The 26,568-nt window shown below is 41.3% G+C and overlaps 2 protein-coding genes across 2 annotated transcripts; both read left to right on the top strand.

Annotated features, from left to right (window-relative positions):
- Window positions 1–535: 535 nt before the first annotated feature.
- On the top strand, window positions 536–4,229 carry RIMOC1 (RAB7A interacting MON1-CCZ1 complex subunit 1). Its single transcript, XM_076362230.1, has 6 exons — window positions 536–644; window positions 1,203–1,303; window positions 1,675–1,821; window positions 2,221–2,352; window positions 2,540–2,654; window positions 3,939–4,229. The coding sequence occupies exons 1-6, from the start codon at window positions 536–538 to the stop codon at window positions 4,226–4,228; spliced, it is 894 nt and encodes a 297-aa protein (XP_076218345.1). The 3' UTR covers window position 4,229.
- Window positions 4,230–4,545: 316 nt separating this feature from the next.
- FBXO4 (F-box protein 4) lies at window positions 4,546–12,641 on the top strand. The gene is made up of 7 exons (XM_076362229.1): window positions 4,546–4,740; window positions 4,865–5,100; window positions 6,802–7,022; window positions 8,086–8,161; window positions 8,678–8,856; window positions 9,767–9,942; window positions 10,978–12,641. The coding sequence occupies exons 1-7, from the start codon at window positions 4,555–4,557 to the stop codon at window positions 11,065–11,067; spliced, it is 1,164 nt and encodes a 387-aa protein (XP_076218344.1). The 5' UTR covers window positions 4,546–4,554; the 3' UTR covers window positions 11,068–12,641.
- Window positions 12,642–26,568: the final 13,927 nt, after the last annotated feature.

The raw sequence follows: 26,568 nt of genomic DNA on the forward strand, positions 1-26,568 counted from the left end.
ATGCCAAGGACTCCCCCTGTAGACCGTGACACAGATCTGCAGAAGCCATAACTGCCTGTTACGAAAGAGCTTTAAAGTCCACATAAAAATAACACTGAAGTCCCAGCCTTCGGGGCGCACAAGCCTTGCCCAGCAGGCCCGGCTGCCGGTTCGCTGCCTGTCCGCTCCGCCTGAGGCAGTGCTGGGGAGACCTGAGGTGCCCTGGCCCTCCTGCTGCCGTGGCCTGGAAGGTCAGACGAGGCCAACTAAGCCTCACCACCCCTGCGGTGGTGGCAGGCCCAGCCGGCAGGAGGCGGGAGGGGAGCCGCGGCGCCGGCACGCAGCTGTCCCCGCTCCCCCCGAGCCTGCCCCACGCAGCCCCACCGGCAGCCGGCCGTCCCCCGTCCCGCCCCGGCGGGGCAGGCGCCGCGCACCTCGGCGCCGCTGCGCCTGCGCGCCTCTCACCGCCCCAACGGCAGGGGCCGCGGGCAGGCCCGCCCGAGCCGCCGCCCCGAGCCGCCGCCGCGTCGCGCCTGGCGGGGCGCGGTGACGGGCGATGGCGGCGGCGGGGTGTGCCGAGGCGGGGGGTGCGGTGTTCGCGCTGCGGCCGCGGCTGGCGGCGCTGGGCCGGAGGCTGGCGGCGCCGGGGGGAGCGGGCGGCGACGGTGAGAGGCCGCAGGAGGGAGGGGACGCGGCTGGGCCCTGCCCGGCGTTCCCGCGGGCCCGCTCCGCCCTCTGCTGCCGTCGCGCTGTGCGGCATCCCGCAGCGCTGCGGGGGCGGGCCGGGGGGCGCGGACCCCCGGCTCCGGGGCAGCGGCTGAGGGGTCCGCTTCTCCCTCCTGCGAAAAGAGGCTCGCCCTGGGAGCAGTGCGGCTGCTGCCGGCCCAGGCCTCCGTCTGGAGACTTTCCTGCGGAGCAGGGCGGCTGAGGCCTAGAACGTGTACCTGTGCATTAGCAAGTTGTGCTTTTGGTATATGGCTTCTTTGCAAATGGAGTGTATGGAATTGGTTTTGAAACATCAGACCGTAACCATGAATGCCCATAATTTAGTCGTGAAAGGTGTAGTCTAATGGGACAGCAGGCCTGTTTAAATGCTGTATTATTCAGCTGCTCTTGTAGATACCGCAAGGATGGATAAAACCATATGAAGTGAAAAGGGAGAGTAAGCAAGGCTCCTGCTGAGTGCGCTTCAGTGCTAAGGAAGCATTATATTCTTCCTTCAGATACCTTCTTAGCAAAGGGCTCTGCTACTCTGGACAAATTGAAGGACCTCTGTAACGAAGGGAAAGAACATCCTTCCGCGCTTTTGCAGCTCTATACGCAGGTAGTGTATTTAAAGCATTAAGAACTCCCTTTCAAGAAAATGTACTGTGTAGGGTATGGGAGAGGGTTGGGTGTAGGAAAGAGGGTATAGCAGAAAGGGATCTCTGTTATTTGGTGTGTGCGGTGAACATCCATGAAGTCCGGGGCTGCTTTTGTCGGGATTGGAAGATAACTTAGAGTCGATAATTGTGCTGGTACTGTAAGGACAGGAAGGGTTTTGTTAACTTGCAGCTTTTGTAAACTAAATGTTAAAAATTTACCTTAAAATTGTAATGTTTTATAAACTGTAACAAGTTTGTATGCTACTGCACACCACCATTTGATTATTTTGCTAGTAGCATTTTTACATTGTGTATCTTCTTGTTTTCACAGGCTGTCTTAGACATTACATATTTTGAGGAAAACCAGCTTGTGGATGAAGATTTCCCAGAAGAATCTTCCTTGCAAAAAGTTAAAGAACTTACTTGTATTCTTTCAGAACCAGAAGACCTAGTGAGGGAATGCAATGTAAATGAAGAAGTGAGTACTAATGTTATTTAGCCAGAGAATTAATTATTTCGTTATTTAAAAATAAAAAATCTGAAACAGGGTAGTGGTATTTGTATTTTTGATGGGCAGAATTTAAGATCTTTTGAAAAATTTTCAAGTCTTAATTGTATTTAAATAGTGATTCCTGAAAATATTTTTTTCAAGTGACTTGTTGCATGCTCAGAATTTTTCTTGCTGACATTTTGTGATTTCATGTGCTTTTGGCAGTTTAAATCCAACATACTAGGCTTGTGTCTGTGACCGTTGCTGTTAAGTACAGCCTCTAAAGTTAGAGACTTAATATAAGACTGTTTGCATGTGTGAGTGTGTATATGGGTAGTTCAGATGGTTTACTTTTGGGTTAGTTCAGTTTGTTGGATTTTATTTCAGCCCATCAACATCCTTGGTGCAGAGTTGTTAGAATGTCTTTACTGGAGAAAAGGAGCCCTGCTTTACATGTATTGTCATACAGCAAAAGAAAGGAGTGAATGGCTACAAGAAAACATTGCCATATTTAAAAAGGTACAGGAGATTAAAAAGTTCTATGAGCATGTGAATACTCTTCACTTTTAAAATACAGCTTCCCCCCCCCCCCCCTTTTAAATGAGGTTTTGGGAAATTCGTAGTGAGAAGTGTTTCTGGCTATTGTTAAATTAATCAGAACTTATCTAAAAGGTTTTTTTTTCCCTCATTTTTTAACTGTACTCAGTGTCTTAATGATGGAGTTCATTACTTGATGAAGATGCTTAGCTTTAGATGCCCTCTTCAGCTAAATGAAGATGTCTCACTTCAAGATAAAGACACAGCTAGATTACTCAGTGAAGGTAAAAAAAAAAAACCCAAAACCTCCAAAAAACCCACAACCTGCTCCTCTTAATAACTGCTCCACTTTATGAAATGCTTTATTGCGTATTTTTGTTTGACTTCATTTGTATTCAAAAACTCACTTTTTAGAACAAAAAAACCCGCAGATGAGACAGATAACCAGGCAGAAGTGCTCTCCCCTCCCCCCCTTCTTCTTGACTCATGGATTTTAGGAGGTGGCAGTGCTCATTTTCTGTTTCTGAGTGCACTGGAGGAAAGTGAACTGAGGCAATGGGTGTTTTACGCACAGCATGTGTGTTTTACAACCATCCAGTTGTCAACTGACGAATGTTGGAAGCACAAATACGACTGCAGAGGGTGCTAGATGTTCCCATGTTGGTCCTCCTGTTTAGGAGAACACAGATATGAACACAGAATTACTGACCAGGTAGAAAGTACATGCCAAATTGGTTAGATTTGGCAAACTTTTATTCTCTCTGTCTCCACTTTATGTATCTTTACATAAAGTAAGTTGCATTACTGTAGTACTTTACATGAGGATCTGAGGCTGCATCAGTGTGATGCAGGTAGGGTGATGCAGCAGGAGGTGATTTGTAAGGTTAAACAGCTGGTGATGAGGACATGATGTCCACGTTGTACACACTCAAAACTAGCTCTACTCTGGCTACGGGGGGATGGAGCACCTTCTTACTTAATTTCATCTGAAAGTGGCATTGCTCCAATTCAGCTCCACAATGCAAAGCCAAGTTCAGTAACTGATTTGTAGATTTATTTAGCAGGGTTTTTTTTTTTTTCAGTGATCACAGGCATGTATGTGGCTTTCTATTCAAATACTAAAGCTGCTGCTGGTTAACCTGAGTTAACATGATGCTCAAACAGCATCTTCTTTTAGGCTTAAATTGTGGGAGGCACAGAAGTATTCTAACATAAGTACGCATAATCATGCCTGCGCTTAACGGATTATAAAGCAATACTGAAATTCTCCAAGATAAATAGGCAAACACAATTATCAGAATAGTATTTATATGGCAATCTTAAAAGATTTTAGCATTAGGGAGGGGCAAAATGGATAGAGTAATGAGCAAGGCCTTGATCCATGTTCTCTTCTGGGCAGTGTCAGCCATCTCGTGGTTAAAACTTGGGGTTTTGGTGTACCTCTTTAAGGCTTATACTGCCATTTTGGAATTTTTTTCCAGTGTTACTTAAAAAAAAAAAAAATCGAAGTTAACAAGCTGTGTACTTGCTTAGAACAATGAAGTACTTGATCTGAATTATTTTTGCAGGTGTATTTAGTGACACTCACTTACTGGCGATGATGTACAGTGGAGAAATGTGCTACTGGGGACTGCGTCACTGTGGAGAAGGGAAGCAGGAAAGCCTCGAGACGACAGATTCCGCCTCTAACCGTGACCTGGGCCGCAGATCACAGAGCGTGTTGCTGGATTTCCGAGAAATGGGCAAAACCATGTTAATGAAGTATGTGGCTGTATGTGAGGGACCTTTAAAAGGCCAAGGGTGGAACACAACGACTGCAACACAAATGTTGCGTTACTTCGTGACATCCCACAACTAAAATACGCCGCTTTGGCTGTGCTGGAAGAAACCTCGTCCCCGACGAGAACGCTTAGGGAGGTGGTCTCTGCTTCAGTGTCTGACGGTTCTTCTTACCAAAATGTATGCTTTTGTTGCATTAAAAACGTGCATTCAAAGAACTCCTGGAACACAGGTCGGAAGCCTAATCAAGTATTTCTAGTTAAAATAATGACTGCGTAACGAACTCGCACGCAAGGGTGATGGCGTGTCCTCCACGCTGGCGGAGCTGCCGGTCCCTCCGCCCCGCCTCGCCCACCGGCGCCGGCGCGTTAGGTCCGAGGGGCGGCGGCGGCGGGGCTCGGCGGCATGGCGGCCGGCGGGGCGGAGGAGCGGGGCGGTTTGGAGGCCGGCGTGCGGGGTCGCCTGCGCGTCCTCCGGGAGCGCTGGACGCGGGGGAGCCGCGAACGCGGCGGTACCGCCGTGTTCGCGGCTCCCCCGCGTCCAGCGCTCCCGGAGGACGTGGAGGAGGTGAGCGCCCTGCAGGCTCTGCCGGTGAGTGATGCCCAGGCGGGGCTGGGGGGACGTGGGGGCGAGGAGGGAAGCTCGGCATCCCGCCTCTTGCATCTTCGCTGCTCGATTCCTGGGTCGTTCAACCGCTGCTCTCGACGGTTTTCAGATCGACGTGCAGCTGAACATCATGTCCTTCCTCTCGCCCCAAGATTTGTGCCATTTGGGAAGCACGAGTTGTTACTGGAGGGCGGCTGTGCAAGACCCGTTGTTGTGGAGGTATTTTCTCCTTAGGGATCTCCCCTTTTGGACATCCGTTGATTGGAAATCACTCCCAGATGTGGAAATTTTTAATAAAGCCTTTTCAGAGGTCAGCGATAGTGCGCTGTACGATTACATGGCAGTGTAAGTATCTTTGTATTCTCTTACAGCCTCGCTACAGCAGTAATATTCAGCCCACAGGCACGTTTCATATTTACAGCAGTAAAGCTGTGCTGTAAGCCGCTGCTTAAATTTTGATGCATCTCAAATCCATTGTTTATTTTGGAAATACAGTTTCCTGTTGTTTGACAGTTTGGTCAGCTCTTTCTGTTTGGAATTCCACAAGAATGTAAAACGTTTTAAAAAAGTCAAAGCTAACGTTCTAAAAAAACTAAAGCTTTCTGTACGCTGCATGTCTACTATGCCACAGAAATAACAGTCATCTCAGAAACTGTGTGTACTGTTGATCTTGATAAAAATGTGTTCTTTGCTCTCAGTACAATGACAAATGATTTCTTAATAAAAGTACTAAGAAGCCTTCAAACTCCAGCAAATGGAATGAATCTTCGTTTTTTTCATCTTACCTGGAAGACCTAGGGGGGGAAAAAAAAGGGTTTTTTTGAATGTGCATTGAATAACAAGTAGTATTGCTTCAGCTCTGATGGTCAAAGGCTGTAAGGCAAAGACTGTGGTTTCAGCTAGTGTAGTTGAAAAGCATAGCAACACTCATAATGTGTTTGGATGACTGAGAAGAACTCTTAAGACAAGCAGATTATTCTGTGGGGTTTTTTTAAAACTTCATTCAAGTCCCTTAATTTGCAGTATTTTTTTTTTTAATTTGCAGTTAAATTTTCCAAAGTGATTTCATGAAACTCTTGCTTCATGGTAAGTGCACTAACCTCTGCAATCTCTGTGCCCTTCATCCCCACTTCACAGATGGGAAAGACGCACCCAGAATTTGAAGTGCGAAATATCTACTGAATAATACTGATATCAAATAGATATCAAATATCTATTTGAATCTACTGGATTTAAATCTCTTTAGGTCTGAATACTTCAGAGCATCACCTATTTGAAACCACCTGTCACTGATTTCCATTGTGTCTGTGAGCACTTAGTGGTTTTGCTGATCTCAGCTGAAGCAACTGAGTTTGGGTGTAGAGGAGCACACATTTCATGTTTCCTTGAAGTGATTTGTCCAGCAGCAGCCTGCCATGACCACAGAAGACTGAAGCTGCTTCTCTAGGAAGTCTGTCACTTCTATGACTGTAACTTCTTTCCCTTGATTACCAAAGTCTTTTCATGCCTTCTAGCTTCTGCATCAAATGAGCACATCAGCTTGCAGACAACACCTGTCTCCTTTCACAACACGCATTCTCTGTGCCTACAAGGGGAAATGGCCCTTTTCAGGTGGAGTTACCTGGTTCATAGTTACTAAACACAAGTGGTCTAATTAAGGTTTGAAATGCAATCAAAAGTCTCATATTTTTTAATATTGTATGTAACTCATCAGCTTTGATGTTATTTAACCAATATTGTGTGTTCAGCGAGGATAGGGGAATTTGTAATTTTATTTTATTTGTTAAAGTAAACTAAAAAATCCATAGATAGAAGTGTACTAAGGTCCAAAAAGTCTGTATTTGGACTTCGAAAGGACTGATGCCTTTACCTGCTTTGTACTGGTGCTTGAAACCATCAGTTTGAAACTTTATCATTTTTTACCTGTGCTTGAGTTGTACCGGTAACAAAGCATGAGGAGTGTGGGACCTAGATTAATTTATGTTGTTTGATTAATACCTCTTTCATATTTTGTATTTAATTTCTAGTTGCGTCTATTTTACACAGATATAAAAAAAGCTGTCCTCAGAGTAGAAGAAGTTTGAAATCAAGCCGTCCCCGGTATGGGGCTGTGACTTCCTTTTTGCAATCACTGGTCACTCAGGCAGAACCTCGCTTTGCTATGTTTGGGCCGGGTTTGGAAGAGCTGGACGACTCTTTAGTGCAAAAGATGATGACATGCCCAGAAATTCTGCTAGTAGCTGGCCTACCTCAAAGACAAATTCATGGTAATGCTGGTTTTGGTTTTTGGCTTTTTTATTTTGTAAACAGATATAACACGAAAAACACTGGGGGAGAAATGCAGAAAAGGGATGCTTTTTTCTCCCCTTGAAACTCAATAGCATAGTGGTAAGAAAAAATGAAATTTTCTCTCTTTGTATTTATTCAGAAGGATAAATGCAATGAACATTTGGGATAAAATTACAACTGTAGTGAATTTATGATTAAATTTGCACAGTGTCAGAGGGATCATTTTGCTCCTTGTACTTCTATTTTCACCCTAAATTACATGTTACACCTGCTGTTGTAATGGATAAATGCAGACAGAACTTTCTTTAGATACTGCTTGCAGTAAGTGGCTAAAAAACGCACTTGTGCTTTTATACAGGAGGTCAAGACTGATCCTTTATATGATTCAGTCTTGTGGTACCAAATGGTGTAAATTTCATTTAGAAGAGTTATAGGAGCAGGTGAAGGATTTTTTTCAACGTTTAAAAACATAGTTTTGAACATCTGTAATTTCACTTCAGTCCAAACCAGAGACAAAAATTTATTACTTTTTAACTAATGTTTATTTCAGCACAGCAGAATTGGAATAATTAAATTGTATTGATAGAAAGTGTGAAAATACGGTTTCTTAGTGTTACCTTTTCTCTCTCATGTCCTTTTCAATGCAGCTTATCGTAAACAGACTAGAGCCTTTGCTATGCCAGTTTCGGCTAATAAACGCAAGTCTAGCTCCTCTCTGACTTAGGTTTCTAGGTTCAAGTCTTAAGTATCAGAAACATGGAGATGCCTCCTTGTTTTCTTTTAATACTATTGAATTGATTTTAATTAAATTAATAGTCTTATCAATGAGACCATGTATAAAATTTCATCGTAAAATAGTAAATATGCTACCCCTAATGGCAACACCTAGGCTTGGGTATACCCATTTTATAGCACCACTGGAACTTTCAGCCTTCCACTTAGTTGTATTCAGTAACCAAACAGTTGTAATCTCATATACTCATGTTTTCATATTCAGTAACCAAATAGTTGTAATCTCATACAGTCATTTTTTCCCTGTAGGAATTGGATCAGGAGTCAGTTTTCAGTTTAATCACAATCAAAAATTCAATATTCTGACATTGTATTCAACCACCAGGTAAGTTTTGTCCTCCACCAAAAAAAAAGTACAGTTTCTCGGTTATTTCATACTTTTGCTCATGTTTTTGTCATGTGATTTTCATGCGTGCATTCACATGCATGGATATCCCTTATAAACTGAAGTTTCAATGCATGTCTTCATTTTTTCTTTCTTTCTCCAACCGCTAAATTTTCACGTGGAAGTGATAAATCTTTTCCAAACCTTATCCATAGCAAATGAGTATGACAAATAGATAACAGGTGCTTCTATCCCTCTCGATACCTTGATTGATTCCCTTTTGAAACACTATATAAACTCATCCTGGGGTGTATTTTCATATGCATCTTGCAGATGGCTAACCGTCTGTATATGTACACTAGAAAAGAGGGGGGGGGCAGGAGGGGGCAGGGAGAAAGGAAACTTTTCCTGGCTCAGGCCATTTTCCTGTCCCTTTCCTGTGCTGCCTAGACTCTCAAAACTGAGTTTTTACGTTCTCAATTAACCTGACTACTGAAATATTGAAATATCTTTCAGTGTGGAAAGGAGGAGAGCGAGGGCAGAGCAAGCTGTTGCTGTGAATAAGATGTTCTACCAAGAGAACAGCATAGTAGGGAATCAGCGAGCCGTGCACTACAGTGTAATAGCTCAAGTGAAAAAGGTGTGCGAAGTAGTTGATGGATTCATTTATGTTGCTAATGCAGAAGCTCATAAAAGTAAGGGGTGTCTCTTTATTTTATTTATTCATATTTTGTGAATGATTGGAATGTCATAAAAGATTGCGGAGAATATGCAATACATCAAAATCCATGTTTTGACTCTTCCAAAATCTGCTTCATTAGTGCTATTTCTTCATGGCTTATCCAGTCGAAGAGGTCCCCTAACCCAGACACTCCCTCATCTCCCTTTGAGGGGTTATGGCCCCTTCTTCCATTTATGGTGGATACTGATATGGTTGCTATCTAAGCTACATGTGGGAAATGATCTGGATTAAAAAAAAACCAAAACAAAACAAACCCTGGGCATGGGTAGGAGAAGGCGGCTGAAATGCATCGGTGGTGGTGTAATAGCCTGGAAACAGAACCTTGACCAGGAAAACTGCAGTAAAAGATGCAGTAGTCCAAACTAGGATAGTCCTGTAAGAGGATAATCCAAATATCTATTATGATAATTGTCTTTACATTCATCAACTTTAAATGGAGGGAAAGGGCTAGCTCATAAAAGAACAGGGTAAAAAAAATGTGAAGGGATATACTAAGGAGAAAAGTACAGTCAGTAGGGAAGGGCTGCTGATTGTACAGTGTGTGAGTATTTCTTAATGGCTTGTTGCAGTTTTGATCTCTGTGAGGTACTTGGAAAATGCTCTGATGTTAAGGACTGGAATAGGCTGCCTGTAGAATCTATGGAGATCTTTAAATAACATCTAAGTGCGACATGAACATCTGTGTGACACGAATGCGGATGATGCAGCCTTGTGATAAGATGAACTAGATAATTTGGCCATATCCCTTCCACCCCTGTTTCCTCACCTCTGAAATCTTAAATATTTGAAAAGTAAAAAAAAAAAAAAGTTCTCCTTGGGATTTGCATATATTTAATACTCATATATTAAAAATTGTTTCTTAGAGCATGATCGTCAAGAGGAACTGGCTCGTATTTTGGCAATGATTGATCCAGCCCTCGGGCCTCCGAACAGACCTCTGCTAGTTTTGTCTTGCATCTCTCACATTGGTGTGAAAAGAATTCCGTGTGTTTACATGGCACACCAGTTGCAACTAAATCTGCTACGTCAGCCCTGGATGGTACTTGCTTTTAAACCTTTATTTTATATTTCTCTGTGGCTTAAATTTAATTTAGGCTGATGGTAGTTCCTGAACTGTACCTACCTAAGCAAGTGTGCAGCTTTCAACACTAGTATGTGAGGTCTCCACTGAAGTGAAGAATTTAGTTTCTCTGGTCCTCTAAGATGAAGCATTAGCCTATCTGAACATAGGGGAGCTAAGTGGTTTGCCCAGGAACACGCAAGAAACTTCAGATGGAGCCAGAATGTAAGGAAGGACGAAATGCCGGTCTTGAAGGGAGTAAGGAAGCTTCAGTTAATTGAAATCTAAATTTCCTGAGTCACGACCCAAGGCCTTGGACACAAGGTAGATTCTTCTGCCATTTTCAGGAGACTGTTAATTGCCACTTGCTTGATGTGATGTATTGAGTTTTTGACAAATCAGTTTTTTACCTAGCACGTGAGGTCCTGAACCTGTTCTTTTATGCTTGTCAAGCACAGTATGTATCAGTTTGGCTCAGCCACACATAATTTATTTTTGGTGACACTGTGTAGCCGACGAATAATACTTAATTAGAAAAAACAAAATCCTGATTTGAGATAATTCCTTTGTTTTCCTAAGGAAAATGTTTACAAGCTTTTTTAAAAACATACCATTTATAATAGTCACTTTATAATACATTACAAAATCTGAGAATTAATAATATGCATTGAATTCTAAAGCTAGCAGCAGTTTTGCTTTAGGAGTTACAAGAAGAATTTTCAAGTAGATTCTCATCTGTAAAGCAACTGTAATGTTCCAGAATAGCTGATGGAACAATTGAGATAAAATTCACCTTGATACCAGAATGCAAGGCTTTCCTAATGGGTCTTACAATTCATTTTGTACCTTACTCTTAAGAAACCTTTTTTGTCTAAGGCACCTTTAAACCAGTGATAAAAATTTAGGTTTGATATGAATATTTCTGACTTCAGGGATAGACATGGAGTGATGCTAAAATGCTGTTAGATCCCGTTACCTGTTATCTATGACATGAGGCTTTTTTTATTTTTACAGGTACAGGACACTGTAGCTGCAACTTTAGCTGGATTGCTAAATGGAATTGAGTGGCTCCTGGAAGAAGCAAATAGTAAAAATGCACAGTAATGGAAGTGTGCATTGTTTTACTGTATAGAGACTTTGCTGTTTTGCAGTTCAGATGAAGTGAGAATCTTGTCCTGACAGAGCACTGTCAGAAGGGAGATTTAAAAGGCAAACCTGCGTATATTTCACTGCATGTACTTTAATAATTAACATTCTTCCAACGGTAGTCCTGAATTGGAAGTACAAGTAGGATTGCCTGGATTCCAGCAGCTGATGAAGAAGTGATTTTGGGGGGCAATCTGGGTGTTTTGGATTTTTTCTTTCTTTCAAGCTGGGGCCTTTAGCGTGCAATCTTTTCTCAGTATTTCTAATAATCTAATCTCTTCTGTAAATGTACCTAACACTAGGTTAGTTTATCAGCAGAGCCCTATGGCACGCATCACACATTTAGTAAGTATATTCAGTGGAGATCTTGACAGTGACGGTTCCCAACCAAAGAAAATATACTGTACGTTGTACAGTAGTAGGCTGACAGAAAGACATATCTCTTTCAAAAGAGTAAATTCCCCTGTATTTTTTCCAGAAACAATGCCTAGACAAGAAATAGCCCCTGCAGAAGAATTGCTGGCCCAGACCAAAATTTTTAGAAGCAAACAAATAACTGTGTATGAATTGGTTGTTTCTTGTTTGTGATCTTATTTATTAACCAACCACAAGACTTCAGCATCTTCTGCTTTCTGATGCAGGGAAATTATCAGCTTGAACTGGACATTACTCTGATGTCATGAATAAATGTTAAATAGAATCGTTAGTACTTTAGGACATTTATCGGATATGTAGGACCTATCAGTTACTCAACTAGTTGTGGCCATTTGCAGATGTGAAGTGTACTTGGCTTAAAATTTTCTACACAGTTGAAAATATTTTTATAAAAAGGGAAACAACATTTTAGAGCTGGAATTGCATTTTCCATATTGATGTCATTTGGGATAGTGCTAGTCTTCCACCTTTTTAATGTTTTTCTAATTATTGGATGAATGCTTAGAAACTTCCCTTGGATTTCTTGCCTATGCATGTATTTGGGGTTTGTTCTGGGTTTTTTTGTTTTTCTCCTCTCTCCATGGAAATGCAGTAGTCTCACAATTTTTTCTTGGTACCTAGATAAATGGCTACATGGTGCACATTCAGCTGTAACTGCCCTCATTGTGGTTTATGTGTGCGATGCTCAACACAGCTATGTCAGAAACACTCCATTTGAGAAGTTTTTTATTTTTTAATGAGCTAGGACAGACACAGGAAGTGTTTTTTTTTTTAATCTTTATGCACAATTAACTCCGCTTTCTAGACATTTTTGTATGTCTTCTAATCAGGACATATGGTTTTTTAATAGGGTATGTGTGCTTTGGCCTTTAGAATAGAGAAGACACAAAAGATTTAGGAGTATTTGGGGGAAAACTCCACACTTTGTGACTGGGTGTATGTGACTTCCCTGCTAGTCATAATAATTCTGTGATAAATCTGTAAAGAGTTGAATGCAGCAACCTGTTGCTATGTTAGTTACTACAAATATGTTATTTTATGCAAGATCCCCATTCTTCTTTCTTCATGAGGAATAAATTATTTTTTAAAGAACGGTATTTACAGTCTTTCTGTGTGTTAAGCTCCCCTGCATGTGTGCACATGCGTGCACGCACACACAAATCTGTAGTCATGCTGTCACAACAGATAAAAAATTACTGTCATTAGTCATTAGTGAGCAATGTTATTGTATGTTATCTGTTTAATTAACAGATACTAATTCACTGTCATTTTAAAAGGTCAAGATAATGTAGGGAATATAATTTTTCTTAACCTAAAGAACATCAGTTGTATTAACTTAAAGATAGGATAACTTAAAGAATTAAGAGTTATGAGTTTTAAGGATGCAGCCTAGGAAACAAACAGTGGGAATTAGAAGTCCATGCAGTCGCAGAGCTCCAGCATCGTAGGAACGGCAGAGCCGGTGGTGGGGTAGCTTGCATGATTTGAGTACTGCGGTGGATCAGTACAGGCAAGGAACATGAGTGTGTATGCTGTGCAAAGGAACAGCTTAGATGCACGGAGGTATGCTATGGAAGAGGCAGCCAGCCTGTTGAGAATTCATATGGCAAATAGCTGCAGAGATGCACTGTGGATTTTGTTTAGCACTACCTTTTAAATTTCACCTCAAACACTTCCTACTATTTAAATTCCTGAATCTCCCGAGTTTAGAAGCGTAGTAAGTCAATTAAGCTTGGGACTTAAGTTGTTACAAATTCAACATTAGTTGGATATGGAATATTAGAACATCACTAAAAGGTATTTTAAAACTTTTTAATATTAAAAAAAAAATATTTTAACCTGTTTGGTTTTGATTTATCACAGTAAATGCAACCATGATGGGTTTGTGAGAAAGAAAACCATCAGGATCTGGATCCCAGCAATCTTGTTCTTGGGATGAAGGATTCTAACAGTGCTAGAAAGAAAATCACTTTCCTGTCCACTGAGGCAGGTTGTTTATCCAAACAGTGGTCACAAAATAAAAGGTTCAAATGACAGTACATGTGATTTATAAGAAAACTGAATTACTGAGGCTTCCCCTGAGCAGCTTTCCCAAAAAGAAAGTGCCAGTGGGGATGCTAATTTTCAAGTCTTTGAAACTTGCCTGCTGCCAGCTCCAAAGCAGTAAATGAGGGTACCTGCCAAGCTCGCAGGACAAAAGGAGGCAGCACAGTGACAGCGTCCCTGTAACTTGCTAGGTGTCTTGCAGTTTCTTCTAATGGAGTGGCCCTGGGTGGTCGCGGAGGCTCCACGCGGGAGCGGCAGTGGGGACCCTTCGCTTCCCTGCGGCTTCAGAGGGGAGCGGTGGCTCACTGTGTGTCCCACTGGATGGCACTGCTGATCCACATCAGCCACTGACGCCGTCCAGGCAGCATCCCTACACCCGTTGCCAAAATTGCTTCAAGTAATCAATTTTACTCCCTTCTCAGATATGGCAGCAAGCAGATGCAGTTATAGAAAACCCTATGAGAAAATCAACATGTTTTTCAAAGGCTTATAGACAGGGGATACGCTGCCTCTTCTTTTAATCTGATGGGTATCAATATCAATTTGTATGGTAGGGTGAGTATTGCAGCTAAAGAGAATAGCTGGAGTCGCTGTCAGGAGGCTGTATGGAAATAATTGCTGGTATCATTGCAAGGTGATTGATGCTTTAGTTGGTGATTTAGTTTGTCTTTTGTGCCATTTTAGCACTAGTGGTTCTGGATAAATTATTTTCCTTATGTACAAGGATAAAGAAATAGTATTCTTTGGCCAGTTAAAGAAGGTGATATAGCTAGAGCTTGTGCTTTAATCTCAAGCCAGAGGATGTTTGCACACAGGCTGCTCTCAGCTCTCTCGGGAGGATGAAACTACAAATCAAGACCGTAGGTAGGCATATAGCAGAGATGTTCAACGGGTGAGACAGAGTAAACAACAAAACACAGTGGATCTGGATAGAGGGGTATATTTAAGAACCAGTGAGATTAGATTATCTCCCTCGCTAGCTTGCTCCCCCTCCAGCATTATGTTTGCTATGTCTACCCTTCCCAGCAGGGAGGTAACAGCTGGTCCAGGGTCAGGCATAAAGTCCTGTCCGTTTGTGCTGCGCAACTGCTCACAGGTACCGGTCTGGGTATTACTGTCCAAGGTCCCTGGGCAGGTGCTTCAGCCTCTTAACCATCTTAGTGACCCTTTGCTGGTTTCTCTCTGGTTTATATCTCCCATACTGCAGGCTTAAAACTGGACACCCTGCTCCAGATGCAGACCCGGAAGTCCTGGGCAGAGAGGAATGAACACTTGTCCTCAGTGTAGCCCAGTATGTGGTTAGCCTTTATCACTGCATGGGCACACTGGTGCCGAGGTTCACTGGTCCACCAGGAGCTCAGATCCCTTTTGCAGAGCTGCTGCCAAACCAGTCGGTCCCTGACCTGCACTGATGCACACTGTGTTCCCTCCCAGATGCAGGACTTTGTGTTTGTCTTTGCTCAACATCTGGAGGTTCCTGAAGCACCTGTTGGCTCATCGAATGCATGCTTGCAGTATTTCTGGCTGTCCTCACACAAGAAGCCTGGTATCTCTGGCAACACTGGCCCTGCACATGACAGCATGTAGAATCAGGCACTTGATGGGAGAGAAAAAAGGCATTCAGTCTTTTCCTGAAGGCTGAAATCAATCAAGCCATCAGCTCCATCAAAAAAGTTGTACAATACTAGTCTTAGAGCCTCAAAATAAATTCCTCCATAGTTTGGCAAACTGGTGGGAGATGAATATGAAAGGCTGATATTGTCCCAGAAGTACTTTTCACCGAGCTCTGAAAAGAGTTGCATTGTGAAATGATCCTGGTGATGACCCAGAAACACCTACTGTATTCATTAAATTATTTAATACTACACTCTGCAAAGTGATAACAATAAAATAAACTCTTTTGTTTGTTCTCAGGAATGACAGTCAAGGAACTGAGGTAGGTAGTGACTGAGGGACTAAGGGCTGTATTCCTTAATCAGTAGTGTTCTATTGATAAAGGGATATCATTTTGGTGTGGCATCTTTTATATCTTTCCACAGACTTGAATTATGAAGGCAATTCCACAGCCTGATACCAGGGGAGACATGTTCCACAAATGTGAACATATAAAGGCTACTCTCCAAGAACAAAACCAAGCCTTTTTCTCTACTTTGAATCAAATCCAGCTCGTCTTTTATGAAAGGTTTTTATACAAGTTTTCTAAACAAATTACTCTAGAAACAGCAGTTGCTTAGAACTTTCTCCCGTGAGACTGATAGTATTGACAGCCAATTACCTTTGAAATTCAGCTGGCTTCATCTTGAATTTTGTGGAGATTTAAAGCAATGTCCATAGCTTTAGTTCATATGAAAGCAATAGTTTAAATTTGACCTCTACATTAAATTCTGTAGGATAAATTATTTTAAATTTTGTCATGAATCTGAATCACGAGGATTTAAGTAAACAAGTTACCTGGGAAACCTCTTTTTAGAATATAACCTTCATTCATCACATGTGCAAACCTTGCATAGTATAGCATAAGGTTGCAATGATACAGCTGCACATTATGCTTCTTTTAAAAAGCACAAGCTATTTGCAAGAAAATAAATGCAAATTACAAGTTTAACTAACAAAAATATTAAAAGAATCTTATGTTTTTTCCAAAATTAGAGACTCAAATTTTGTAAAAACATAAATTATTGAGAGCAAAGAACCTAATTACCTGATTACTGCTACATTCATATAAAATAAGAGGGACAACTCTGAGTATAATCAACATGTGGTTGAATTATGCACTTGAATTCAAGCATCTTTCAGTCTTTTGTTGAAAAGAATTGCTGCTGAGCCAATATCAATATCCTTCTTTTCAGCTGATAGACTTGAACTGCTTTTGGACTCACTAAACCCAAAAAACTTCCACCAAGTAATTATGTTTTTTAACTTGCTTTTCACCACAGGAAGTGAGTTGATATAAATCAGCTGGTGTACAGGCACACAATGAGACATTTTTCCCCTAGCAGTTCTCTTATCATTTGTTCCAGTCACAAGTAGCTAATAATTTAGAAATAAACTGAAAATTAAATAACTTAAAGGAAGTGTTGGTGTTAAGATTTTTAGGAGTGTCTTTATATGCCTGAGTGTGCCTGAGGGTGTAATAGTTTGAAAGGCCCAACTTAAAAGAAGTCATTGGAAACTGCTGCCACGGCAACCCACAAGATTCCCGGTAGGCACCCAAAATCACCAATAATGGAAAATTCTGGCTAACATCCAAAAACCTTATATTGATATTTCCACAGTGCCCATTGTTTATTGGTGTCCCTACTGCCATCTGAGTCACCCCCTCAAGTCTCATATGCTGAGCACGAGACTCAGTGAGCTCCTGCCTTACTTTCTCCCATGTGTCTCTGGTCTCTAAGCAGTACAGCACAGCGGTTTCTTTCCTGCTCTGTTATTCTGTGCACCAAATTAATTTAATTGGCCTGACCTGTGATTTGCTGAGCAGATGATTCTGAAGTCAGGGGTGGAAGAAAATGCAGAACCGTGCTTCATCTGGAGCCCACGTGAGATTCTGCACGCAGAGGTGCAGCCATATACCGGGAACCCTCTCCTAATCCTCATCACATCCCAGGTGTATAAATTTACCCCGTATTTGAGCACACAGAATTGCATACACCAGGAGAAAGGAGGGTCTTAGAATATTTGAGCCACATCCACAGAATTTCAGTAGTTATGGCACGATATGCAGTGAAATTCCTGAAGCCCGATCCTGTATTTCTGGTGAAAATGCTGCTCAGATATTTCTGTGCATTTATATGTTGCTAGTTTGATTTCTTTTTGTGCACATCAAAGTGGAATGGAGATATTTGGATACTGGAATATTACTGTTGTCACACCATTCCCTGCAATAGCAGAAAGGCTGCTCAGGTTGCTCCAGAGAGGCATTTGCAACATACCCAGAGATTGTCAGGCTGCATATTTATCTGAGCGCAGGTAGAAGTTGGCATGGCAGCTAGGGCACCACTCCTCAGAATGGGTATCTTCTTCCTGACACCTCTGTGAAATAACTAAACAGACTGTCTACATTGGAAAGTTGTCTCCAAATAGAAAGTGAATTAGAAAAAATTTGCTATTCTTGAACAACTGCAAGTAGGGCCACTCTCATTCCAAAATAAGAGCTCTTTGTTCATTCAAAGTAGGTTAAACTACACCAGAAGGACATACTCCTGTCCTGGGAAAAGAGCATCAGCACTTTATCCCCGATTTATACTCGGGGATAAAATGTCATAAAATGGTTCCAGAGTAACTTCACAGAAGGTAAGCCTTAAATGATAATGTCCTGTAAGATAAACAAATATTGTATTTCAAAAATACAAATGCAGTGAGTTAAATCTTTGAATTAAGTCTTTTTATTTCTTCTTGGATCATTGTTTGACACTGTGATCACAGGGGCTCTGTGAAGCACACATCCTGGCCTCAGTAAGCTATGGGCCATGCTTACACTGTACTTCAGCTGCAGCACATCCCAAAGAGATGCACTGCAGCACTGTTTGCACCTTGACAGCCCTGTATGGTTGCTTATTGCCAAGAGAGTGCATTGTGAGTTGTATGTTTGTGGACCCAGGCCCAGAAGGCACAGCTCACACAGCCCATCCAGGGTGAGAGCAAGCCGTAACAAGGAGTAATGTGGGCTTATCTCCTCTGAGGTGCCAGTGCACCAGACCCCACCCAAAACCTAAAACTTAGTCCCAGGCATATTGATAGTGAGCTGGAACCAGTTCCTAAACAGAGCATAGATGTAGCCTGAATCCACCAAAATCATGTTCCTGCTGGCTCAAGTTAAGAGAGGGTTGGGATCCTCTAATTTGCTGCTCTAGATCAAGGAATTGCTAAATAGCCCCCCCCATATTTATTATCAAGGTTTCTGAAGATAGGTTTCATCATACAAGTATTCAAGGGTATTTAAGTAGGGTGTTGTTGAGAGTATCTAAAATTAGGGACCCAAAGTCCCCATACAGAGAGAAAGAGTGAGAGAGAGACAGGTATCCCCAGAGAGCATTTTGGAGATCCTGTGTTACTTTAGCACATTACAACATCACTGCTCCTAAAGAATTTGGTTTATGGTATTTAATTCTTTTTTTGTTTTTTCTGTTTGAGACAGCCTGAAAGTCCTGGGTAAAAAAGTGCTGGAGTCTCTCCCAGCTAATACTCTGCTTTTGTCTGGACACTGGCAATATCGTGTCTTGCTCCTTGCTATCGATCACACACAGAGGTCACAGTGCTGTTCCCTCCGGGAAATTACCCCATTGTTTGCAGAATAATAAGAGCTTCCTGTACAGACTGTTTATTTTAAAGTCTAGGACATCAGAGTGCATTTCTGCCATAAATGTAATAGGGTCAGCACTATTACTCCTTTAATATGCTTAATATGCTCTAAAATCTGCCTACAGGTTCAGATCCTTCAAGTACCACATACGTGGCAAGGGTCATCAAAGTCAATAGTACTCACATGCTTGAAATTTAGCACGTGAGTCTTTGCAAAATGAGTGTCTTGCTTTTCCTTTAGAAATTATAAATGATATATATGTAGATATAATAATTCATTAAATTGGTTTCTTATTCAGTTGAAGTATTCTAATCAGACTGATTTTGAAGCTCTAGGTTTATTTGATGGTACAGATGTCTTGGCTGATTTCGTTGTCAGAAACTGAGGACTGCGATTTATTGAGTCCTGTGCTTGCCAGTTCCCCTCTGTATAGAGCAAGAATCACCCTTTGCTTACTTTGGAGGTTGCTGCAGTGATTTTCCCTCATTTAGCAACATGCTACAGGCCTGTGGTTCAGTTGGTTTCTGGCATAACTCAGTCTACAACATAATGAAGAATCTCTCTAACCAGGGGAGGCTAGAAGAACTTGGTTTCATAATTAAACAAAAGTGAATTAGCAGTATAATTTTCTGTCAAAGAAATAGACACCAATCAATACCAGTGAGGGAAAAAGTCTACTGAAGTCACTAGTGACTATTGACTTTGATTCAAGATGCAAATGCATTTTTATTGATCTGTGCATGGACCCCATTTCCATTAACCATCATTCTCCTCTTCCTTCCTTCCAACCCTGCTTGCAAAGGGTTTGACCAGAATGGACAGAGATGCATCTCCTCATATTCTCCACATCCTCACCATATGTACCTTTCCAGCACTCAACGTCTGTGCATTGCACCTGGCCCCACAACTCCTCTGACCTTCTCCTTTCTCCCACCAGACCTAATCCTGGCCTCCCAATCCCAGGGAGAACTTTGGTTCTCCATTCTGATTCTCCTCTGTCTCCATACAGAGTCTAGCTGACTTCTTAATACCAAGGTGGGTGAAATCCAGCAGGGCTTGACCTGCCAGTCTCCAATCCCTCTCCTTCCTTCCTCAGATATCCTGGCTGTTTTCCAATTCTAACAGCTGCATTTTAGCTCGAGCTCTTACTTTCTACCATTACCTGTACTTCTCAAAATTGCACCTTCCCTGGGCTTTCCAGACTTTCAAGTCTCCTTTTCCTTCTCTGTCTGCTCACCACATCTCTGTCTGTTTCTTCAGTATCTCTTAGTCATTTATATAAGGTCATCAGAATGGCCACAGTGGGTCAGTCCATCATCTCTAGCAGATAGATACATCATCTGCAGTGACTGGAGATGAAATGTACTTTCCTGGCCCCCAGCAATTCATTTTTTCAGGTATTCTGAAGCAGTCATGATATCTTTGCATCTAGTAACACTAATAATTTCTCCTCCTTGCCCTTTTTTATGTGGCTGTCTCCTTTCTTTTTACATGTTTTTGAAGCCAAGCTCATCTATCATCTCTTTATCTAGGTGAATCATGGTATCTCTTTATCAAAGTGTCTGGATCCAGATTTTATTTTTATTTCTGCAGCACCCACTGTTCTCAGCCAGAGACATGGGAGCAATTTGTGCAAGGTACTGTTCAAACCCAAGGCAGGAAGACAGACCTTACTCCAGTGCATTCACCATTTAATTCTAAGATGAGAAACCCAGGTGGATAAAAGTAAGTGGGAGTGTTTGGATAGGATGAAAGTGGATGGCTCTGCACAGTGATACAGGAATCACAGTAAAACAAAGTTTTAAAGACATTTTTCTTTCTTTACCCACTTCCTTTCTGATATTGCTTTAGGTAAACAGTCATCTTCCCTGTGTTTCAGGATTGTTCATCCACTTGTTATCCTCACGGTGGCTTCTTTCTCTTGTCTGCAAAACCAGATTGTGTAAACTTTCACTGCTGCTTCTTTCATTTTATTAAGAAGAATCAAAGACTCTTTTTCCTGTTCACATCACTAAATCAGGAGGAGGGAAAAGAAGCTGGGAAACCTATCACCTAAAAAAAAATCTTATTCATGTTTGATAACTGAAGAACATCTTCAGAAATGTTCTATGTGAATAGCCCTTTTACAAATTCTAAGTCTCACTCTTTTGATGATCATCAGTTTTACACACTACATGAGGAGAACCTTTTCATGTACTGCCCTTGAAAAGAGCTTGTGGGTTTCTGGGCCATACAACAGTCTGCTGGTTAATAGCAAATAATAAAAACTGCACATGAAACCTAAAGGTTTGGGTTGGGGGGAGGAGGGTTGGGAGAGAAACTGGATGGTCTAAACGTGTTTTTCTGTGGTGCTGCTCTCGGACCCACTGAATTCTTAGAATTTAAAAGGCAAACAAAATCAGACATATTTCAATGCATGTCTTAGCAGATTCTTCCCTCAGCTCAGAATCAACTCTCATAAAAATATCAGACTGACAGTCTCTTACTCTCTGTTTGCTCCATAGGTAAAAAGTCAGGAAATAAATTCTCATTTCCAGAAAATTCTGTGAGCTATTTTTAACAATTGTATCAAATGTCCTATTTTTGCATGGAAATATGCAACTTTAGCTCTTTGTTGAACGCAAGAAAAGTACTTTGTACTGTTAAAAATAGCTGTGATACTCCTCATGAAAACTACTCAGTAAAGAAAGTTACAAATTCTTTCTTACAAGCAAGCACACATGAATTTGTCCTTTTCAATTTTTTTCTTTTTGTTTTGTTAAATCCAGAAAAAGACTGAATAAGTGTTTTTGGTTTTGGTCATTTTCCCCAGGTGCAGAAAATCTTGGAAAATGAATTTTAGATATGTGATAACAATTTCTTGATTTTCTGCAGGCATTGTGATGGAAAGAATATGTATCTTCAAAACTATGTATGGAAAATGCAGTATGGAAATGTTGGAGCGATCTGTAATAGCAGACAGCACATCTCAAAGCAGGGTTCCACAGCCAGACATCCACAGGCTTAAAGTTCTATCTTTCTAACAGAATTCTACACAAAATCCTCAATATTTCTCTCCTTATGACAATGAGGGAGAATATCACTGCTGCCTAATTAGTTCTCTGTCTGCTGCAGAAATGACAGTGGATGTGCTTGTCACCAAGAAAAGAGCAGAAAGCACCGAACCAAACAGCTGCCGCTGTGGTGACACAGAGCCATGTTGCAAAGGATATACTAATAAGCCCAAACGGTACGCACTGGAGAAGGGAAGACTTTGTGTTTCACAATGTACTGTAAAAAACAGCCCCAGTACTTGAAAGGAATCATTAACAGTATGGTAAGAGGTAATTCAATACTGGCTCTGCAGTGCTCATACCAACTATTTTCTTTTATTTACCTAGAACTAAAAAAGAAGCTTAAACAGTATGAAATTTGTATGCTTACTACTAAACATACAAACAGCAAAGAGTGCAGCAATGCTGGGAACACTTCGCATTTTTTTACCAAAGTACAGCTTCTCTTATGGGGCTAGTGGCAGAATTTACCATAAAAATAGATTTAACTACTTTATGAATGCTTACTATTTCATGTTGATTACTGGTGGCTTAATCCAAAAGTTGCACCCATTTCACTAGACCAATGAGTATTATTAGAACCTAGCATTAGCTTTGAGTAAAACTCACTACATAGTTCCAAACAAATAAAGAGAAAGAGGTTTTTTCCCTTTTTTCTTCCCATACAGACAGATACGTTAGGCAGTGTGTTAATTCCAATTGTTATAATACTCTTTAGGCAGTTTGGGAAGGATACAAATAAGATGAACTGGAAGACAGAAGGGGGAAAATAAGCTAGTCAACCTTTCTCATGGAGGAGGAAGCACTAAAGGAATATCCTACCTCCAGCAGTTTGTGTGTTTGTTTATTTGTTTGTTTGTTTGTTTGTTTTGGCTGTTGTTATTCTGTTATTTTGTTCTTAGCTTTTAGGTGTGGAGGTGCCCTGCAGCATTATTAACGGGGAAAAAATTGCATGTATACATCAGGCAAGAGGCCTGGTGGCATTCTGCCCTCTCAAGAGCACCTTCCTTGTTTTATGTCTTTGGGTCTGTAAAGAAACTCATTACCTGAATGTTAAAAGTCGATGCACCAGGAATTGTTGTGACTGATTTCATGTGCATCATTAAATATTTCTCTGCATATTTCACATGTAGCTTTATCCATTCTAACTCTCACTAACATGCCCGTGTCCCTCAATAACTAAGGAGCTGTGATGGATGACTGTGAAATCTAGTCATTCAAGAATAATACCCAGTGTTTCAGTCCTGAGTCTTAACTAAATTACACCTGCTGTAAATTCAGCACATTATATAGGAACACTGCAACAACAACCACCTGTAATTTAATACCAACATTGTAAGTAGGCTACTTGACTGCAGACAATGCTGTAAAGTCCATTCACATGCAGGTTTCCTGAAGGACAAATACGCCAAACTAACTTAATAATCTGAACAATATAAGTTCAATGAATAATCACCTCAATCTATTTCTGGAGGTCTTCATTGCCAGTAGGATGAAAAAGGAAGGGATTAAATGGAAAACATGGGTTTTAGCTTTAAGCTAGGTGAGATCATGAGTCTGCAATGTCTTCTAGGTATAATGTATTTTCAGATTTATTTGAAAAATAAATTCATACTTCTGCCTCCATTTATTTTTTTAAACCTTGGGCAAAGATGTATTTGAAACTGTTGGATCATGAAATGTGATTGCTAGAATATCAGGGTATGACACAACAGGATCATGTTGCCCTAACAGAAAGACAGACTGAGGACCGCAAGAGATCTACGTCACTGCACCTGGTTGAAGCCAGTGGTATTTTCTTCATGCAGTGTCACGTAGGCATCTGAGCTCACTCAGATGTAGCTGAAGCATTTCTGAAATGGCACTACATGGCATGACCCTGCATGTCTCCTACAGTTCTCAGTTCACGTACACATCTCTAGGGCTGCAAGTACAGATGGCCATATGACAAGAATTTACAGGACTTGATTAAAGGATTGAGCCAAACCTCTCTTTTAGTGAGAGCTTTGGGCTGTTCTCTCACGAGGTGGAAATCTTGGCTCAAACCAGAGAAGGAGATAGAATTTCTGTTTCTTCTGAAGACTGGATGAACTTCTTAACATAAAGTCTATAGTGTGTAAAAGACAGCAGCACCATTGAAGTAACTGCCTCTTCCTCACCTACATTTCTTTAGTTATAGCCTAAACATTTGAAATATTCTGTTATGGGAATTGTAAATTAATAGTTTTGCCATTCTGGACATTTCTTCCTTGTTTTTTTCCTTTGGCAAATACTATTCGTGAATTCAGTCATCACTGAGACTGACAAAATGGTTGTCAAATAAACTATGCCTAAAACCCAGTTAAAAATAAAAACCAGTTTGTCTAGCCACGCTTGTCTGGCAGTGTGAGACAGATTTCTCTAAACAAACTGTAGTATTCAGAGTGGGTTTCGTAAACACTTGAAAAATCTGGACATGCATGAAATAAGGTATTTCAGGTGCATCACCAGCATATGTGGCACAAACAGCAGTTGTAAGATCTTTAAAGCAGTGATACACAGCAACACTGAGAAGGCAGGGAAATACTTTCCAATGGAAAGGGCTAGATGGGACAGAAAAACAAGAGTTTGAGACTCAGAATTTGAGTCCTCTTTTGTATATACTGGAGAGGCTTGCAAGGAGGAGAACGATTTCTTTAGTTCAATAGTTTTGTGGTTATGACGCATATCCCAAAATGAGAAAGCACATTGTTGACCCTCAACAGCCTGCAAGGACTTTACCCCACTGCTCCAACTTTACAGCTACGAAGTAGCCTAAGGTAGGGCAAATCTTTGCAAGGCTAAGCCAGTGCAAAAGGAATGCAAAACTCATGGCACCGAAGAGATAATAATCAAGAGAACTTCTGATTTTCCCACTCAGTGGGAAGACTGTCTTGAGTTCTGTTTCTTGCTCCCAGAGCTCTTAAGTGGAAAACACACACATGGTTCTCCCAGAGATCAGAAACTATGTTCTTTCCTTATTCACCTTACCAGACAAAAGAGTAAGTCGGTCACAGGGTTCTTGCATTTCTGACTGTGTATTGGCACTTCCCTGCCTTCAGTCTGATGATGAAACACACTTTCAGGCACTGTCATGCCAAGCTGAAGGGACCTCAATCCTTAATCTCCTGTTTCCTTTGCAAGTCTTTTACCACTAAGCTACTTTGGAAAGGTCCTGCCAACTTCCTCGTTCATTTTTAAGTGTTTTCTATTTGAACAGGATATGATCTAATGGCATGTAAGAGGGGATGTAGGTAAAGTATTTCTGAATTGCAACAGAACTTAGACATGATGAATTTCAGGCAACTTTGACAATTAGGTAATGCCTGACAGTGGCTAGTCTGTTTTGCATCACTTAGAAAGTCCCAGCTGTGATACCTGAGCATGGTCTGTTTGCCCTTGTTAGCATAGAAAGTCTGTAGATGAGCAAGATGAGCAATGAATTGAACCCACACTGAAGAGTTCAGTGGCAGTTTTAAATTTTAAGTTGAAATTTGGATAACTCATTGAACAGCTGGAGACAGTATGCCAAGTAAAAGTATGAAGGACAAATTGCACTCCCTCCTTGTAGAGAAAGTAAGTATCAACCCATAATGAAACTTTTCTTAGCCGCAAAGGAGATATAAACAGACACAATAAGAACTGTATTACAAGTGTTCATGTTATTCAAAAACCTTATGCCAGCTGGTGTTCAAATTACTGAAAAAACACCTTTGTCAGTTCAGAGATAAGGAGATTAGTGTTATGAGAATAGTACATTATAAGTCCAATTCTCTGCTGTCAGCAAGGGTTTTCTCCCTTAGCAGCAGCATCCTAAATTGCTTTTCTATCCAATTTCTAACCACACTAATTAAACTTCAGAACCTGATTTCATGTCCTCATCTGTGCCACTAGCTTAGCCAAAAGGTGAAATGCTATACTATGTAAATGACAGAAGAAAGCACATTTCACTGGAAGAGGACCTCAAACCTTGTTCTGCACCAGAGGCCTCATGAGAGACAGCCCACAGCAGGAGCTGGAGCTGGCCGTGGAGAGGAGAGGGACATGGGCGAGCGGCTCAGTGATTCCTGTTTACCAGTTCAAAGGGAATAGCATTGTGTTGAGATAATCTTTACTGCCTGAACCAAAAGTTAAACAAAACCCCAAAACAACAATTAAAAAACCCCAACAAAACCTGTAACTGCCCCACTCACAAAAAGAAAAAAACACAGCATATTTTCTGCGCTTTGCTACAGCTATGGCTTCTCCGTCAGAGGGACTGGGAAATGATTGTATCATCCTCATTTGACTTGCATGTTAGGCTACAAAGCTTAATGAGTGAGAAAAATGCAAATACAGAGGGGGAAAAAGGTGATAAATTCCTTTTGGCCTATCTATACTGACAGGTGCACAGATGTTTACTCTGAAGACTGATGGCCCCATTCCCATTTACACCACAGGTCTTTGACCATCCCTCTGTCACGGTAATAGCATTAGACTGGGTAGAAATTACATTATATGACTTTAAGCCTGCTTACAACAGGCCTTTTTAATTCAGCCTACAGAAGACAGCTGCCTCCTGGGTGCTCCCGTGAGGGCCCTGTGCCTGGGCCACCCCACAGGGAA

This window comes from Aptenodytes patagonicus, chromosome Z, assembly GCF_965638725.1.
Source record: "Aptenodytes patagonicus chromosome Z, bAptPat1.pri.cur, whole genome shotgun sequence".
NCBI classification, from domain to species: domain Eukaryota; kingdom Metazoa; phylum Chordata; class Aves; order Sphenisciformes; family Spheniscidae; genus Aptenodytes; species Aptenodytes patagonicus.

Bases quoted from the DNA above. Each gene is read 5' to 3' on its own strand.
- RIMOC1 (XM_076362230.1), top strand. From the start codon at position 536: ATGGCGGCGGCGGGGTGTGCCGAGGCGGGGGGTGCGGTGTTCGCGCTG. The intron at 645-1,202 runs GTGAGAGGCCGC...TTCTTCCTTCAG, and splicing joins GGGGGGAGCGGGCGGCGACG to ATACCTTCTTAGCAAAGGGC. The intron at 2,353-2,539 runs GTACAGGAGATT...AACTGTACTCAG, and splicing joins ACATTGCCATATTTAAAAAG to TGTCTTAATGATGGAGTTCA.
- FBXO4 (XM_076362229.1), top strand. From the start codon at position 4,555: ATGGCGGCCGGCGGGGCGGAGGAGCGGGGCGGTTTGGAGGCCGGCGTG. The intron at 7,023-8,085 runs GTAATGCTGGTT...TTTTCCCTGTAG, and splicing joins ACCTCAAAGACAAATTCATG to GAATTGGATCAGGAGTCAGT. The intron at 9,943-10,977 runs GTACTTGCTTTT...TTATTTTTACAG, and splicing joins TGCTACGTCAGCCCTGGATG to GTACAGGACACTGTAGCTGC.